Here is a 15447-nt window from a genome sequence, read left to right on the forward strand (position 1 = left end):
ATTTGCATATTTATGTTTTACTAACCTTTTTGAAAAAAATCATAGTACTAATCAGTTATTTTTTACAGAATTTACTCATTGTTCCCCATGACTTTTACTGATTGTAATGACTATAAAATTTCTAATTGAGATCATAACACAAAGCACTGCGCCTTGAGGCAAGTCACATCACCAAAACAAGCCTCAGTTTCTTCATAAGTGCATGTGAGAGACAAGAGATGATCTCTAGGATCCCTTCTAGAGCTTAGAATCATTTGAGATTATATTGAAATTTAGCTTAACTTTAAAGAGCTATAGAAAGGTACTCACTTATAATCTACAGTAAAGGTCAAAACCTACCGCAAACCACATCGAAATCGTTTCGCCAAGATTCAAAGGTGCCAGGACCATCTGAGGCACAGAGGCGGGACAATTCTGAATATGTGTCACATGTAGATTCTTTGTCTCTAGTTTGGCAGTACTCATCAATGCAGATCATTTTATAGTCATTGGATAAAGTGGCAACCTTTCCACATTTCTCAAAGTAGGTTTCAATAATTTTGTTACAATACTACAAAATAAAGCATGACATTTTATTAAAATCGGCAATAAAAAATAAGAAAAATGGGCAACAAGATGAATTTTTTAAAGAGACAAACGTGGAAATTTGTTCTGTTTTATTTTTGCACAATATTCTATAGCTTTGACAAGGAGAACTGCTGGACACTGGTTGAAATGGAAGTTTTGGATGTTTTACAGCTGGCAAAGTGACTCCTAAAAGAATACTTTTGGAAACTTGACATTGTGGATTGCTATATAGTGACTTCAAAAATTGTTGTACCTAAACTTATCCAAAATGTCTCCAGAGGTGACATGAATTTTAGAACTTGAAAAATGGAAGAGGTGAGAAGAGGAAAGGAGAGATTAATCAATGCTAAAGACTGGTATGGTAACTGATGGAATACCACAATAAATAGAAACATTGTCCCTTTAACTGTTAATCTGCTTGTATTTGATAAGCAAACAGATGACCATAAAATAGAGTGACTCTGCCTTTTCTTTGAGGGACCCATGTGTGTTTGCTCTGGAAACAACATATTTGTTATATGTTGGTAAAGGAAGTAAAGATATATATTATGGAATCTAAAAAGTTAAAATTTCAACATAGTGCAACTACCACATAGATGTTTTCTATTTTAACAATTTGTTTTCAGAAACATAAAAGCTACTGTCAAACAAATGCATAATTTGTACCAATTAGGCTTGAGGAAGGCTGATAACATTCTCCAAGTAAGGTATAAAGTTAAGTGACATAAAATCTTCAAAGATTATTTTTTTCATCCATTATCTTTTGTACATCTTTCTTACCAGATTATAGGTTCCTTTAGGGCAAGAAATATAACTTTGTATGCTATGAACTTAACACACTACCTTTTACATATGCTGGTCCTTTGTAAATATGTATTGGTTTTAACATAAATTTATATATTCTTTCAAATAACATTTTTGAGTAACCAGGAATAAGTTCTCAAATACTATGTAACTACCACAACAGATAAAACATAATCCCTGTTATCACATAAATCATAATTTTACAGGGAACATATGATAAAAGCATGGGCAATTTTTATAGATGATATATTATTGTAAGTGCCAATGGGTTTCATAGAGTAAATAAGTGCAAATGAGTGGCATATGGCAACAGAGGAAACAGAAGGCAATTCCAACTACAAGGATCAAGGAGGGTTTCACAAGGAAGATGGCAGATGTTCTTATATAATGCCATGGCTTAATTTGCTTTGCCAGAAGATGACAAGATAGCTATAAGTGCAACATCCAGTGTCAATGAAACAGAAGTCTCTTCTATCAATACTACCCATTTATCTCTTGATCTTGAGAATTTTGCTCTAGATTGAAATAGGGATATGTGAACATTCATTTAGTCATCAAATGAATGCAGTCTATCAAATTCAGCATAACAGAATTACTTAAGTGCAGAAAATTCAGAGTAAATGATGACTATTTTCAAGTGTTGAATTCAAAAATATTATCTGTAACTTTTTCAAAAAGAATGTAAAGGATATGAGGGGTGACAATTCAAACTGGATAACTGGGGCCAAAGTAAGGAAGTAGGACACAGTACATGGATTTCCAAACTGTGAGAGAAGAGTCAAATCAGTACCCATCAAGAGATTCCAGTAATGGAGAGGTGAAGCATGTCAGTTTACAGACAAACTAAAACACTAACACTATGCAAAGGAAATTAGAACTGTTACACAAATATATAGTAAATATCATAATGTTTTGGAAAAAAAACATTATTTTAGCACTGCAGTCCCCAACCACTGGGCTGCTGACTGGGTACTGGTCTGTGGCCTGTTAGGAACCAGGCCGCACAGCAAGAGGTGAGTGGGACAGTGAGCAAAGCTTCATCTGTATTTACAGCTGCTCCCCATTGCTCGCATCATTACCTGAGCTCCGCCTCCTGTCAGATCAGTGGCAGCATTAGTTGCAGGAAAACAAGCTCAGGGCTCCCACTGATTCTGCATTATGGTGAGTTGTATAATTATTTCATTACTTATTAAAATGTAATAATAATAGAAATAAAGTGCACAATAAATATAATGCACTTGAATCATCCTGAAACCATCCTCCCCTGCTCCCTGGTCCATAGAAAAATGTCTTCCATGAAACTGGTCCCTTGTGCCAAAAAGGTTGGGGACCGCTGTTTTAGCATGGACAGCTAGACTGAAGCTGAAAACAGACATCAGGAACATCAGAGAGAAAGCACTTGCAGAATTCTAAGAGTAAGTTATGAGTGCTTAGAAGAGGATGATGGCTATCTAAACTGAAACCAAGGGTTACAAAGTCACAGTAATAAAAATAGCAGGATAATGGCATAAATACAGGTGCACAGACCAGTGGAACAGAAGAAATAGCCCAGAAATAAATCTAAATATATACTATCAACTAATTCTTGAGCACCAAGAGGACACAATGGGGAAAGGAGAGTTTCTTCAATAAAAGGTGCTGGGAAAACTGGATTTCAATATGCAAAAGAATAAAATTGGACCCTTATTCCATACACAAAAATCAACTCAAATGGATAAAAGACCCAAATTTAAGAACAGAAAATATAAAACTTCTAGAAGAAAACATAGGGGGAAAGGTCTTGGACATTGGCGCTGGCAATGATGTTTTGGATATCAAACAAAAAGCTCAGGACACAAAAGCAAAAATAAAAAGGTGGAACCTACTCAAACTAAACAGTTCTGCATAGCAAAAGAAACAATCAACAAAATGAAATGGCAGCCAACAAATCAGGAAAAAAAATATTTGCAAACCATATGTCTAATAGGATCTTAATATCCAAAATTTATAAGGAACACATACAACTCAATAGTGTAAAAAAAAATAACCTAATTTTTAAAAATGGGCAAAAGACCTGAATAGACAGTTCTCAAAAGAAGACATGAAAATCATTAACAAGTATGTGAAACATCATTAATCATCAGGGAAATGCAAGTCAAAACCACAATGAGCTATTACTTCACACCCATTAGGATACCTATTATCAAAAAGTCAAAAGATAACAAATGTCAGTGAGGTTATGGAGAACAGGGAACTCATGTACACTATTGGTGGGAATGTAAATTGGTGCAGCCATTATGGAAAACAATAGGGAGGTTTCTAAAGAAATTAAAAATAGAACTATCATCCACATGACTTAGTAATCCCTCTTGGAAATGAAATCACCACCCTGTAAAGATATCTATCTGCATGCCTATGCTCATTGCAGCATTATTCGCAATAGCCAAAACATAGAAGCAACCTAAGTGTCCATCAATGAGTGAATGGATAAGAAACTGTGGTGTATATACATACAATGGAATATGACTTAGTCCTAAAAAAGAATGAGATCTTGCCATTTGCCATGGATGAGCCTAGAGGACATTATGCTAAGTGAAATAAACCAGACACAGAAGGAAAAATATTGCATGATCTCACTTATATGTAGAATCTAAAAAAAGAAATTCAAATATACAGAGACAGAGGACACAACAGTGATTACCAGAGAGGGTCGGGTGGGGAAAAGAAATTGGGAGCTATAGTCCCAGTGGATACAAAGTAGCATATATGTAGGATGAATGAATCTAGATATCTAATCTACAATATGAGGACTATAGGTAATAAAATTATACTGTATATGGTATTCATGCTAAATGAGTAGCTCTTAGCTGCTCCTACACAAAAAGAAAAAAATGGGTAATTATGAGATGCTGGATATGTTAACTTGCTTCCATATAATAACCTTTATTACTATCTAGAGGTATCCCATAATATCATGTTGTAAACCTTAAACATACACAATAAAATTCATTTTAAAAAAGAAACCAAGAGAAATATTACTGAAATTACAAAATGAAATATAAATTACATACCTCTACTCCATCTTCACAAACTTCATAGCTTTTACTAATAGCACTGGGACAATCACCAGGAATCTTACTATTGGCAATGTGCTCATTAATATCTGACCCTTAAAAAGAAAGCATTGTTTAGTTCAAGTATTCTTTATCTATGTACATTATTTTCAAGTTTCATATGGACTTGGCAACATATATTTTTTCATTTAAAAAATTCCCATTCTTTAGACAAAGGCAAATTGTTAGCAGATTTATCCAAATATGAAAAATTACTTAAATTCCCTATTTTCTTTTGGGAAGCAATTTTTTTAGGCATAACCCATTGAAATCTTACCTGGAGTGGTGTTGAAGTTACCACAAAGACCACAAGTTGGATATTGCTTGTGAAGAGTGAGCTTTAAAAAAAAATTATGTTCATATGTTTATGAAATATTGAAAATATCTCAAAACAAAATTTACCCAAAGCAAAAAACAGGGCCTCCGCAAATTTAATTCTGTTTAAGCTGGTTACTTAGAAGTATACTAAAAGACATTTTCTGAAGTACCTGCCTCTAGAATTTGGAATAGTTACTGATTCCACCACTTACTAACTGTATGTCCCTGGAAAGATTATTTAATTTTCCTTAGCCTGCATTTCCTGAGTTCCATCATCTGCAAAATAAGGTTAATAATAGTATGGACTTAAATGTATTTTTAATATTAAATAACATATTATGCTTTGTATAGTTACTAATATACATAGAAATTTCTCAATAAACCTTAGCTCTTATTAATATTTGCCTTATACCATATTGTTTTTATAACTTAAACTCAAGGACAAAAAGCACAAGATTATAAGAAAATCACAGATGGACTTACTGAGAGTTTGTTATCTTTGTCCCACATTAAAGAAAGGATTCCTCTACGGCTATTCAGGACATTGTATTCTCCGTATTTTTTAATGTGAATCAATTTATTGTTATATGGTATCTGTACACTGAAAAGTATAAAATATAAGTACATTTAAAAAATAAGAATAGTACCATTAAAGCATGTTTTTCTGATAATTCATGTTTCCATATTTAGTATGTTATAAATATAATCCTGGCTTATAAATATTAGTTTTTCTTATCATTCCAGAAAATGAGAAACAATGACTTCTTTGTAACATTGGAAAATCTTCTAAGGAACAATTAACAGATCCTCGGGGCTTTGCAGAAATGAGCTAGGTGAAACATTGGTTCAGAGTCAGAAAAAATGATCAAATAATTTGAAATGCTCACAAGTAGAATAGCATGCGTCATCTTCTTATCCTGGAAAGTATTCACATATGCATCCCTTCCAAATATGAATTGCTTCTTCTAAAAATAGTGGCCTAAGAGTTTCAATTTCTTCAATCACTGATTTTTAAAACCTCAAATTTATATTTAGTGTTAAAAATGCAAATGAAAATTGAAATATTCTGTGAACTGTTTTGTTGAATATGCATGTTTCCCAAAATCTAGATAATCAGAATAGTCAAACAACAGAAATACTCTACTTTTTCCACATTGTTATAGGAATAAATACAATATCTTACAATTCTAAATATGGCCAAGTCTTAGATGGTTATCAAACTTCTCTCCAATTTATTATAAATATCAACACGAACATCAAAATGGGAAAAGAATACCATCTTTTTCCTATTTAATTTTTCTCTTATTTTTTGCTCAGCATTTTCTAAAACACTAGTATTTACCTTTCTCCATTAACTAAAATAATATCACCAAAAATAGAGATGTCATTATTGTCAATTAGAACTGTTATTTTTTCAATCTCACTGTCATTGTTTCGTTTGATCTCAATATTGAAATCTCCTCCAGATTCAACGCAGTGACGGCAGAAAGTGTACACGCATGAAGATACAAAGGAAAAGATGCGGCCGTTGAAAGCTTTATATGCTCCTTTGCCCCAAGTAACAGCTTCGCCTACAAAATATTCAGAGGAAAGTATTCAGAATTATTTAGAACAAGTAACATACCTTCTAGTTCTGTTTTTCAAAGCTTTTGTGACCTAATGGGAGAAAAATCACTGAAAGTTTCTATTTTCACAGCCACCACCTTAAATCAATGGTTTCTTTCCCTCACTACTACAAAAAAACGCACTCGAGGTAGTACCTGAGTACTTCTTTGGCATACCCCAAATTGGCCATTCTGGTTGAAACAAAACAAGAATAAAAACATCTTCTTTCCCATAGGAAAATAGAAATTGTCTCTAATATGAGGAGCAATATATGGAGGGAAGTTGTGGTTGGTTTTCTTACTTATTTTGCTGTTTTGTAGAGGCAGTTTTTCTAATGTTGTCTGAATGTGGTACTATTTATGTTGAATGAGTGTCAAGAATTACATTTTTTCTATATACATATAAATGTATGTGTATATACATATATGTTTGTATGTAGGTGTCATGTGGGTATATATATATATATATATATTTAAACATATTGTTTGGAGAAAAAAATAGTACGAATGTGATGTCATTCAAATATACAATGATTAAACACATAGATGGTGGGCAAATTTTTTTTTTATGGAAAAATCCCTCAGATTTATTAAAGAGATAATGCAAGATACAAAAATGTACATAGTATAATGGAGAATTATTTATATTATCTATTATATTACATAGTAACTTTTTTATTTCTTTTTCTTTTTTTATTGATACATAATAATTGTACATATTGTACATGTTACATCTTGATACAAGCGCACAACATACAATGATAAAATCAGGGTACCTGGGACATGAAGACTCCCAAATGATGGGCAAATTTTTTAAAACTAGTTTCAAATTTTGGTTACTTTGTGACTTCATTAGATACTGGCTTGGGCATAAAAATATGGGTGGATATCAGAGCCATTTTTACTTACCAATAATTGCATTGGTTTCTGAGTATTTCGGAGTTGCTTCTGGAATATGGGATCCTTTTTCTATTCAATACAATGAATAGATAATTTAAATTATAAGATATATTAATTTTAGATATACAGAGATATACAGAATATTAGGACTTCTACATGGGAATTTAGAAGTTGGTATTGGAGGTCATCAATGAATTTCTTTATCCTGCATATATAACTTGACTTTGTGAGATGTGGGATTTGCCAAAGCCACATATATGATTATCTCTGTAGTTCATATTGTTTCTGTGAACAATCAGTCATAGTCTCCTCAACATTCATTAAGAACTTATTCGTTTGGGGTCATGTACAATTACTAATATATGTTACATCCCTTACAGAACTATTTTTTCAACTTCAAAAATAAAACATTTCATGCCCCTTTTATTCAGAAGTCATGACACAAATTTTATTCAATAGGTCTTTTATCTAATACTAATAATTCAATTATCTATATATGAAGAAAATGTAACTCTCCTGATCAAAGACAAAAATATGTATACCATGAAACTTTGTTTCTCATAATTGTTTATTTCTAATGACCCTTTTATGTAACCACATAAATTTATATGAAATCTTATGGCAAGGGCTAAATGCAAGCTGGACAGAACAGTAATAACAATAACAAAAGTAGATATTTTGGTAGAATTTTAAAATATTTTTCACAATGATATTTATTTGTCTATCTTGAAGCCACTTCTCTTTACTATAGGTTGTCTTTACTCAGATTGAGTGGAAATAAGTTGAATTCCTAATTTATTTATAAGGATATTTTTAAAATATGTCTAAAATAATAAAGGAGAACTTATACTATGTTTTATTCAAATTTCCTTAAAATGAATTTAATCTCTCTTATTCATGAAATTGTTTCAAATACCTAGTTGGTCATCTAAACTTTAGTACCCAAAAAGAAGCACTTGAAAGCCAATATGAGAAATATAATAATATCAAGTCCTAGCAAATCAATAATCAACAGAACATTTCAACATTGTATGTGTGTGTATATCTTTTTCAACACCAAAAGTCATAAATCAAATTACCTGGAATACTGAGTGGTCCAGATGTATTGTATTCATATGAGCTTGTGACACCTATATTAACACAAAATGATTAGGCTACTCTCTGTGTATAATTTGACATAGTGAAATTATTTTTTTAAATCTGATGAATAAAACATGGATCCAAGTTCACCAATGCTAATTCTAGCAGACTTAGATCATGTAAAGCTGTACAAGAAAAAAAATATTACCAACTCAACAACTTGCTGGAGTGACAAAATTAAATGCCTAGCCACTACATTAACATTAATTAACCAAGTTAATTTCTTCCAGATCAATTGTCTTAAACATGTCCTGCGAAAAAGAAAAGGGTTGAATAGACAGAGTTTTAGGTTTCCCACGCCAGTTTCAACTAAACCTGCTCCCATTCTGGATTGTTTTACATTTGGCAAATCTAGGTATTATTTCTAGAAGTCAATTGAACAAAGGATTCTGCCTTCACAGAAACTAGAAATATGAAAACCACTAATCTAGATGAACTGACATCTTAGCTAATGTCAAGAGATCCAGAATCTCCCATTGCAAAGCTACTAAATTTACTGCCATTAGATACACTACCAGAAAGAAACACTACTTCATAAAAGTCTGCCTAATGTGGAGAAATGAAAACAGTCAAAATCTGATGTCTAAATAGCAGAAAAATCTCAAATTGCTAACCACTCCACAATAGAAACACAAGAGGTAATCAATTCTGAATACATTTCTCAGGAACAAAACCTGAATTTGAATGCCAGAGTAAATGGCAGCAAATCTGGAGTTCAGAAATTCAGTCTTTTAAACCATGTGTACCAACTGTGGTTAAACAAAATCAGTGCCAATAAATAATAAATGTTTTCAAATTTCTTGGTTCCATGCAGTATTGACTTCAAAACTGATGTCCAAAGATTAAGAACAACCAAAAATACAATTATTATTTCTGTATGGCTAAGCCTTTTTTGAACAGATTTATTGAGATTCATTTCTGAGTGAGGTCATCCATTATTGTACTAAACCATGTCTCTTGCTAATTAGATTTTACTTTTTTAAAAAAGGAATTAATCCTAAAATTGAATTCTAAAGATGAATTAGAAAGCTTATTTGTTAGAGCACCCGTTTCATTAGAAGTGATCTACTGCCCACAGTGCTGTGGTCCTCTCTAGTGACTCCCAAGACGTCCCAGCACTGTTAACAGCACCAAAACAGTGCCCACAACAGGAACAAATATTATTTTAAAAATGTGTACTACAAATTCCAAGACTGTTCAATCTAATGTTTTCATTAAGTGGAAATATTAAATTTTATGAGATTTTCAAAAAGGATAGAACTCTTCCTTACTCATCTCAGGAATAGACCTGCAAAGAAAACTTAAGCCACCAAGTCCAGACCCAGGACACAAAGTTTGAGCCCAACAAATCATCTGCTTCTTTAACCACCTCTTCAATTGATTCCAAATCAATTTAGCACAAAGACAACCAAAAGAATTCCACACTGATATATTCAGAGCCATAAAACTAGTTCCATGCCCTGTGCCTTTTATCATATCTACATACATGTCAACATTTGAGGATTCAGGCTTGCTTTTTAAATTATTTATAATAATGTTTCTAATTTTCACTAGTTTTTTAAGAGACAAGGTCTTTCTATTACCTAGACTGAGGTGCTACAGCATGATCATAGCTCACTGCAGCCTTATACTCCTGGGCTCAAGCGATCCTCCCATCTCAGCCTCCTGAGTAGCTGGGACTACAGGTACATGCCAGTATGCCTGGCTAATTTTTGTTTTTTAGAGACAGGGTCTCCCTATGTTGCCCAGGCTAGCCTTGAACTCCTGGCCTCAAGCGATCCTCCCTCCTCACCTCCCTAAGTACTGGGATTACAGACCTAAGCCACTACACGTGGCCTAATTTTCATTGTCATTTTTAAATATATTCTAGAATTCTGACTTTCTGATCATCAGAAATAAATCTCAATGCCTAAGCCATGGGAACCAGATCCAGTAACATCCTTTCTCATATCACAAGTACCTGCACCACTAAGGCCAGTTTCATTGAATTCATTTAGTCCGGAATCACCAACACCATATTCAGCTGCACCTTTCGTTTCTTCACCACTTCCAGAATCAGAAGACCAAGTGTTTCCTCCTAATGAAAAATCAAAATGTGATTAAAGGAATAATGAAGAAAGAAATTAATTGGGATTTCTTGGGAATAGGGGCCAGGTTGGGATACCTGAGTCACTGACATCAGATCCAGGACTCAAGTATCCAGCCTCAGCGGAGCCAGTGCTTCTCTTTCCATTCCCAACAATTCCACTGAATTCAAAGCCCTGTTGATCAGGTGACCCCAGATCGACTCCTGAATCTTCAGAGACACCATCAAAATATTCAACCCCACTTTTTGTACTTGAGGCACCTGCTGAATACAAAATGATGGTCACAAGAATTACTTTCAGTGGATACTATGGTTCAGAATTGTTCTGTGCACAGAAATTAACTATCAGCACCTAGCGCACTGGAACTGGAACCTCCCAAACTACCTAATACCTTTCCATCAAAGTCTTTACCACTATAGCCATTGTTGCCAAGTAGATTTGAACTAGAATCTCCAAAACCAAATTCAATCTCACCCTTCCTTTCTCCAGGCCCAAAATCAAATAGCCAGACTTTCCCACTGGCAGAGAAATAAAATGTTAATAAAATAATAGATGAAAATTTGAAATCAATTTATATTTCACCAGAGTGGAGTCCAAGATTAGACTACCTGAGCTGCTAACATCAGATCCACTGTTGCTTTTATCATTCTAACCAGATCTACTGCTTCCGTATCTCTTTCAACCAAATTTCTCAGAACAAAAGTCCAAATTTTCTGATATATTGCCAAAAAAATTCCCATTTTTTTGCACCAGTACAACTTGTAGAATATAAAGTGATTGTCATCATAACATAATTCAGTGAGTTTATGACTCAAACATTTTTATGCACAGAAATTAAATATCACCACCTAAACCACTGGGACTAGATTCTCTAGTAACTTTCATTCCATTTTCACTATGGTCATTGTCATCAAGGCCTATGGATTTACCACCAACTTCCTGTTGCTACCAATGTCCACATCTTTTAAAGTAAATCACTCTAACTAAAACATACCTAAAATTACTATACTTTATTGACCCTCACTTCCTTCACTGTCTCTAATTTCTGACACAGAATGCTAATTATCCACACTTTCACAAATTTATTTTTTTCTGGCATTCTTTTTCAAAAAATCTAATCCAAATACGAGTAACAGAATTTTAAAAGTTAGTATTGTAAATATCAGACAGAAACATGAGCCCAAAGTTTTTCTGTTCCAAATGACAAAACTTGGGAACGAGAAGGTTAGTGTGAACGACTGGGAATAGAAACTAGGCCTCTTTCTCCCAGGTCTCAGGTCATTCAATGAAAACCTGAAATCTATTTGCCTCTTCACTACACTGTTTAAATTGTTGATTTCTGTTGAACATAATACAGATCCTTCAAGAACCAAACATATAGTTTACAAATTTTTTTCATGAATTCCTCTAACACTAAATCTGCCCTGGTCAAAGACAACAACAATAATCCCTGCTCTGCTAATTGAATTTTTGTCAAAAGCAGAAACTAAGAAACAACTTAAAATACCTATTTCCCTGGCAGCAGAATGAGAGCCAGCTAGTCCATATCCTGCATTCGCGTCAAATTCATCTTGGTCAGATAGATCCCCATCAATTTCAATTTGAGTTGAAGAAGTACCACCAACTTCTGTACCATCAGAGACACTGTTGGCAATGCCACCTGCTGAATTGATTTCATCAACCGTACACAAAATGCAATCATTACCAGAGAAAAGTTGCATTCATTCATATAATACAAGAAATTAATCTATACATATTGCTTGAAGAAGGTCTACATTATAGTTCCTGATGTATTCCTGTGTCTCCCCCACCCCATATCTTTCCATAGACAATTCTACATGGTATAATCAGGGCTGCACATGGCAACCAATGTACCATGAAGTTTGAGAGAATTCCATAAGAAAAGTGAAGGTTTGGGGCCATTGAAGATAAAGTTTCACTGGCTTCTACAGAACATGAGAAGATGATTAACACCTCAGTATCATAAAAAGGAGCAAATATAATGTATTTGCCTTAACTTCTTGGTCAGACTGAGTTTCTCAATCATAAAACAGGTGCCTGGAAAATTAGAAAACTCTGTGTCCTTCCTAAAGATGTTTCAACCACACCTCTACACCAAAAGCTATTTCTACTTTTTCAATGCATGGACACAAATATTAAATTTTAACAAAAAATATTGAAGCTATTTTCCTCACTGGACCTTATTATTTTCCATTTTTGTACAGGCATGAACTAGAGATTTCAGGGACCAGGTAAGTGCAAGTAAAAGTTTGAGTAGGCCAGTAGGAAGAAATGTGTTGAACCAGAGAAGACATATCTCACTTACAGAAATTTACGCTTTTTCCCCCTAAAAAAGAAAATTGCAAACCACAAACTGTGTAGAAACTCTGCTTTATAAAACTATTCAGCAAATTGTGTAATTTAAAGAGAGAATCCTGGTGTAGAAAATGAATGGTGGTTGGATACAGAAAACTTAATGGAGAGACTCCATACAATACTTGGGTCCAGGAGGCATTTTAAGTTATTAATTTATAAAGTGAAAAATGTAATGAAAATGGATAGTCATTATAATAATAGTAGCAAGTATAAAGATAGCACGAAAAAATTAAAAATTATCAGGAAAACGATTAGCTTAATGCAAACATCTTCGCTAAAATTCTCCTAAGACAGAATTCATCACTCATTGAGACTGGAATTAGTAGTGCCTTGGTCTTCACTACCACTATTAAGGCTATGTCTTCAAATAAAGTGAACGTTATCAGATTATTCAAAATGAAAAAAAAAAAGCACTAGCTTCCTAGGTAAGTAATTTTTCTCTAACAGTACCTGTTGTCGAATCTTCTAATGCTGAACTGTCAGTGTCCCGACGTTCTCTGGACTTGTCTTCATCCTCCCCTGGAGCATTGATGTGAAAGCCAAAAAGTGAGTTTCTCGTGTCTGAATCATGAGAGGATGAACTACCGTAAAAAAAGCCACCTACAGTGAATAACAGAAGCTTTTATTAGAAAACATCATTGCAAGCTAGCGCAGACTATAACTGTGATCTGATCATGACACTATGAAAGGCCACATTTTATTTTTTGTTAAGTCCCTGGCAGCATTTGGAAAAACATATGCCACTGATTGACTTATTCATCACATCTGTATCTTTTTGGCATGGTTCTAGCCATCAGGAAAGAGAGTAGAATAGAGCTGTGAGGATTAACTAATTGGCATACGCTGGACACTCTCCTGGACAGCACAGAAACTTCCCCATCTCCTCCCTTGCTGTTACTAACCCCCAATTGCCAGTGACTCACCTACTCCATCAGAATATTCTGCCCTGTTCAATCCACACTGTCTTTGGCCACAGCTGATAAAATTAAAATAGTAATAACATACCTGATTCTCTTTTTGGTATTTCTGCAAAGAAGATGAAAACATTTCCTCACAGATTAATTTTAGCATTCATCTCCTTCAAGTCTCACCTTAACTTTCATCAGTGAGGCATACTCTGACAGTTTAAAATGGTAACCGCACCTCCACCCTTACAGTCTCAATTACTGTTATATTACTCTATTTTATCCCATAGATTTTATCTCCTTGTAGTATACCATGTTTACTGCTAATTATGTTTTTCTTTATTAACTCTATCTTTCTTCTAGACTTTACGTTCCATAAACTCAAAGTTTTTTGCCTGTTTTATTCACTGCGATAACCCAGGTGTCTAGAACAGGGCCTGAACCATAGAGGGCGCTCAATTAATATGTATTTAATAAATGCACTCACCAACAAAGGCCATTTCTTAACGTACTATATACCTTGTTACATGAAGCATATGTGCGTTTTGTCGTGCCATGGGTATTTTTTTAACTCTCTACAATAAAATTAAAATACTTTAGAATAAACAAAATCTTAATAATGATACTCCTGTACAGTTGTGGAAGATATATATATTTTGGTCACCAACTAGACAAGAAAATGAAGTGCATGATCTGTAAGTAAAATTTTTGAAGACAATGTAAGGGTAAATACAAATAAAAATAGGTGGTTTATTCTCCCTGTTAAAAATAAGCAAAGAGACTTCTTCCCACACACTCTTTTTTCTTGGATCATTACTTTAGAAAACTTGTTAGTTCTTTCTTTTCCTCTATGAAAGGTATACACAATAATATAATATAGTTTCAAACAGCTAGAAGGAGGACATTGAATGTGACCAACAGAAAGATATGATAAAAGTTTGAGATGATGCATATGCTAAATACTCCAATCTGATCACTATGCATTATATGTGTTAAAACATCACTACGTACCCCATAAATATGTACAACTATCATAGATCTATTAAAGAAATAAAATTTAAAAAATTTTTAGAATCATTTCTCTAAAATTAGAGTAGACAAGTTTTTAAAAGATTCATATACTATATAATTAATGGAGGATTTGTGCTATCATCTTGTGCTTTAAATGATAAGATCCATGTGAAAAAAGAAAGAAAACTTTGAGTAATTTCTATACCTCTCTGAAATGTATATAAATCTTTTAAAAGACTGCATAATGACCCCAGAATAATGGTTTAAAGACCACAGAAATGTTTCCTCAAGGGTCTGGGGCCATCACTTTGACATGAAATCATGGACAAACATAACTTCCCTAACTCCAAGGGTCCTGGGAGGACCAAAGGAGCCTAACTTCAGCTGGTGTCTGGCTACAGATTACAAATCTACATCTAGTAATAAATACATAAAAAAAATATTTTTCCTTTTAAAGGTAATCAGCAAACACAAGTGGCCACTCCAACTACCAAATAAATTTAAGATGAACTATGTGTGACAAGTGTTGAGAACTTGTTGTTGTTTATCTTGAGAATGTATATGTAATGGGTTGGATCTGCTGGACTATACAAAAGAGTGAGATTTCCCAGGATCTTTGCAATCTCTATGGCAGAATGGGTGC

At 33.7% G+C, this 15447-nt stretch overlaps 1 protein-coding gene across 1 annotated transcript in view; it reads right to left on the reverse strand.

Moving 5' to 3' along the window:
- Window positions 1-15447, reverse strand: part of MUC19 (mucin 19, oligomeric) — a 146959-nt gene that overhangs the window by 122755 nt on the left and 8757 nt on the right. The window contains 11 exon segments of the mRNA XM_045555171.1: window positions 340-550; window positions 4422-4519; window positions 4741-4801; window positions 5265-5382; window positions 6124-6352; window positions 7295-7354; window positions 8365-8415; window positions 10434-10502; window positions 10590-10775; window positions 12020-12172; window positions 13339-13488. Of these exon segments, the coding sequence (XP_045411127.1) occupies window positions 340-550; window positions 4422-4519; window positions 4741-4801; window positions 5265-5382; window positions 6124-6352; window positions 7295-7354; window positions 8365-8415; window positions 10434-10502; window positions 10590-10775; window positions 12020-12172; window positions 13339-13488 (1386 nt within the window).

The sequence above is a fragment of the Lemur catta genome, chromosome 6 (assembly GCF_020740605.2).
Source record: "Lemur catta isolate mLemCat1 chromosome 6, mLemCat1.pri, whole genome shotgun sequence".
Taxonomy (NCBI): Eukaryota; Metazoa; Chordata; class Mammalia; order Primates; family Lemuridae; genus Lemur; species Lemur catta.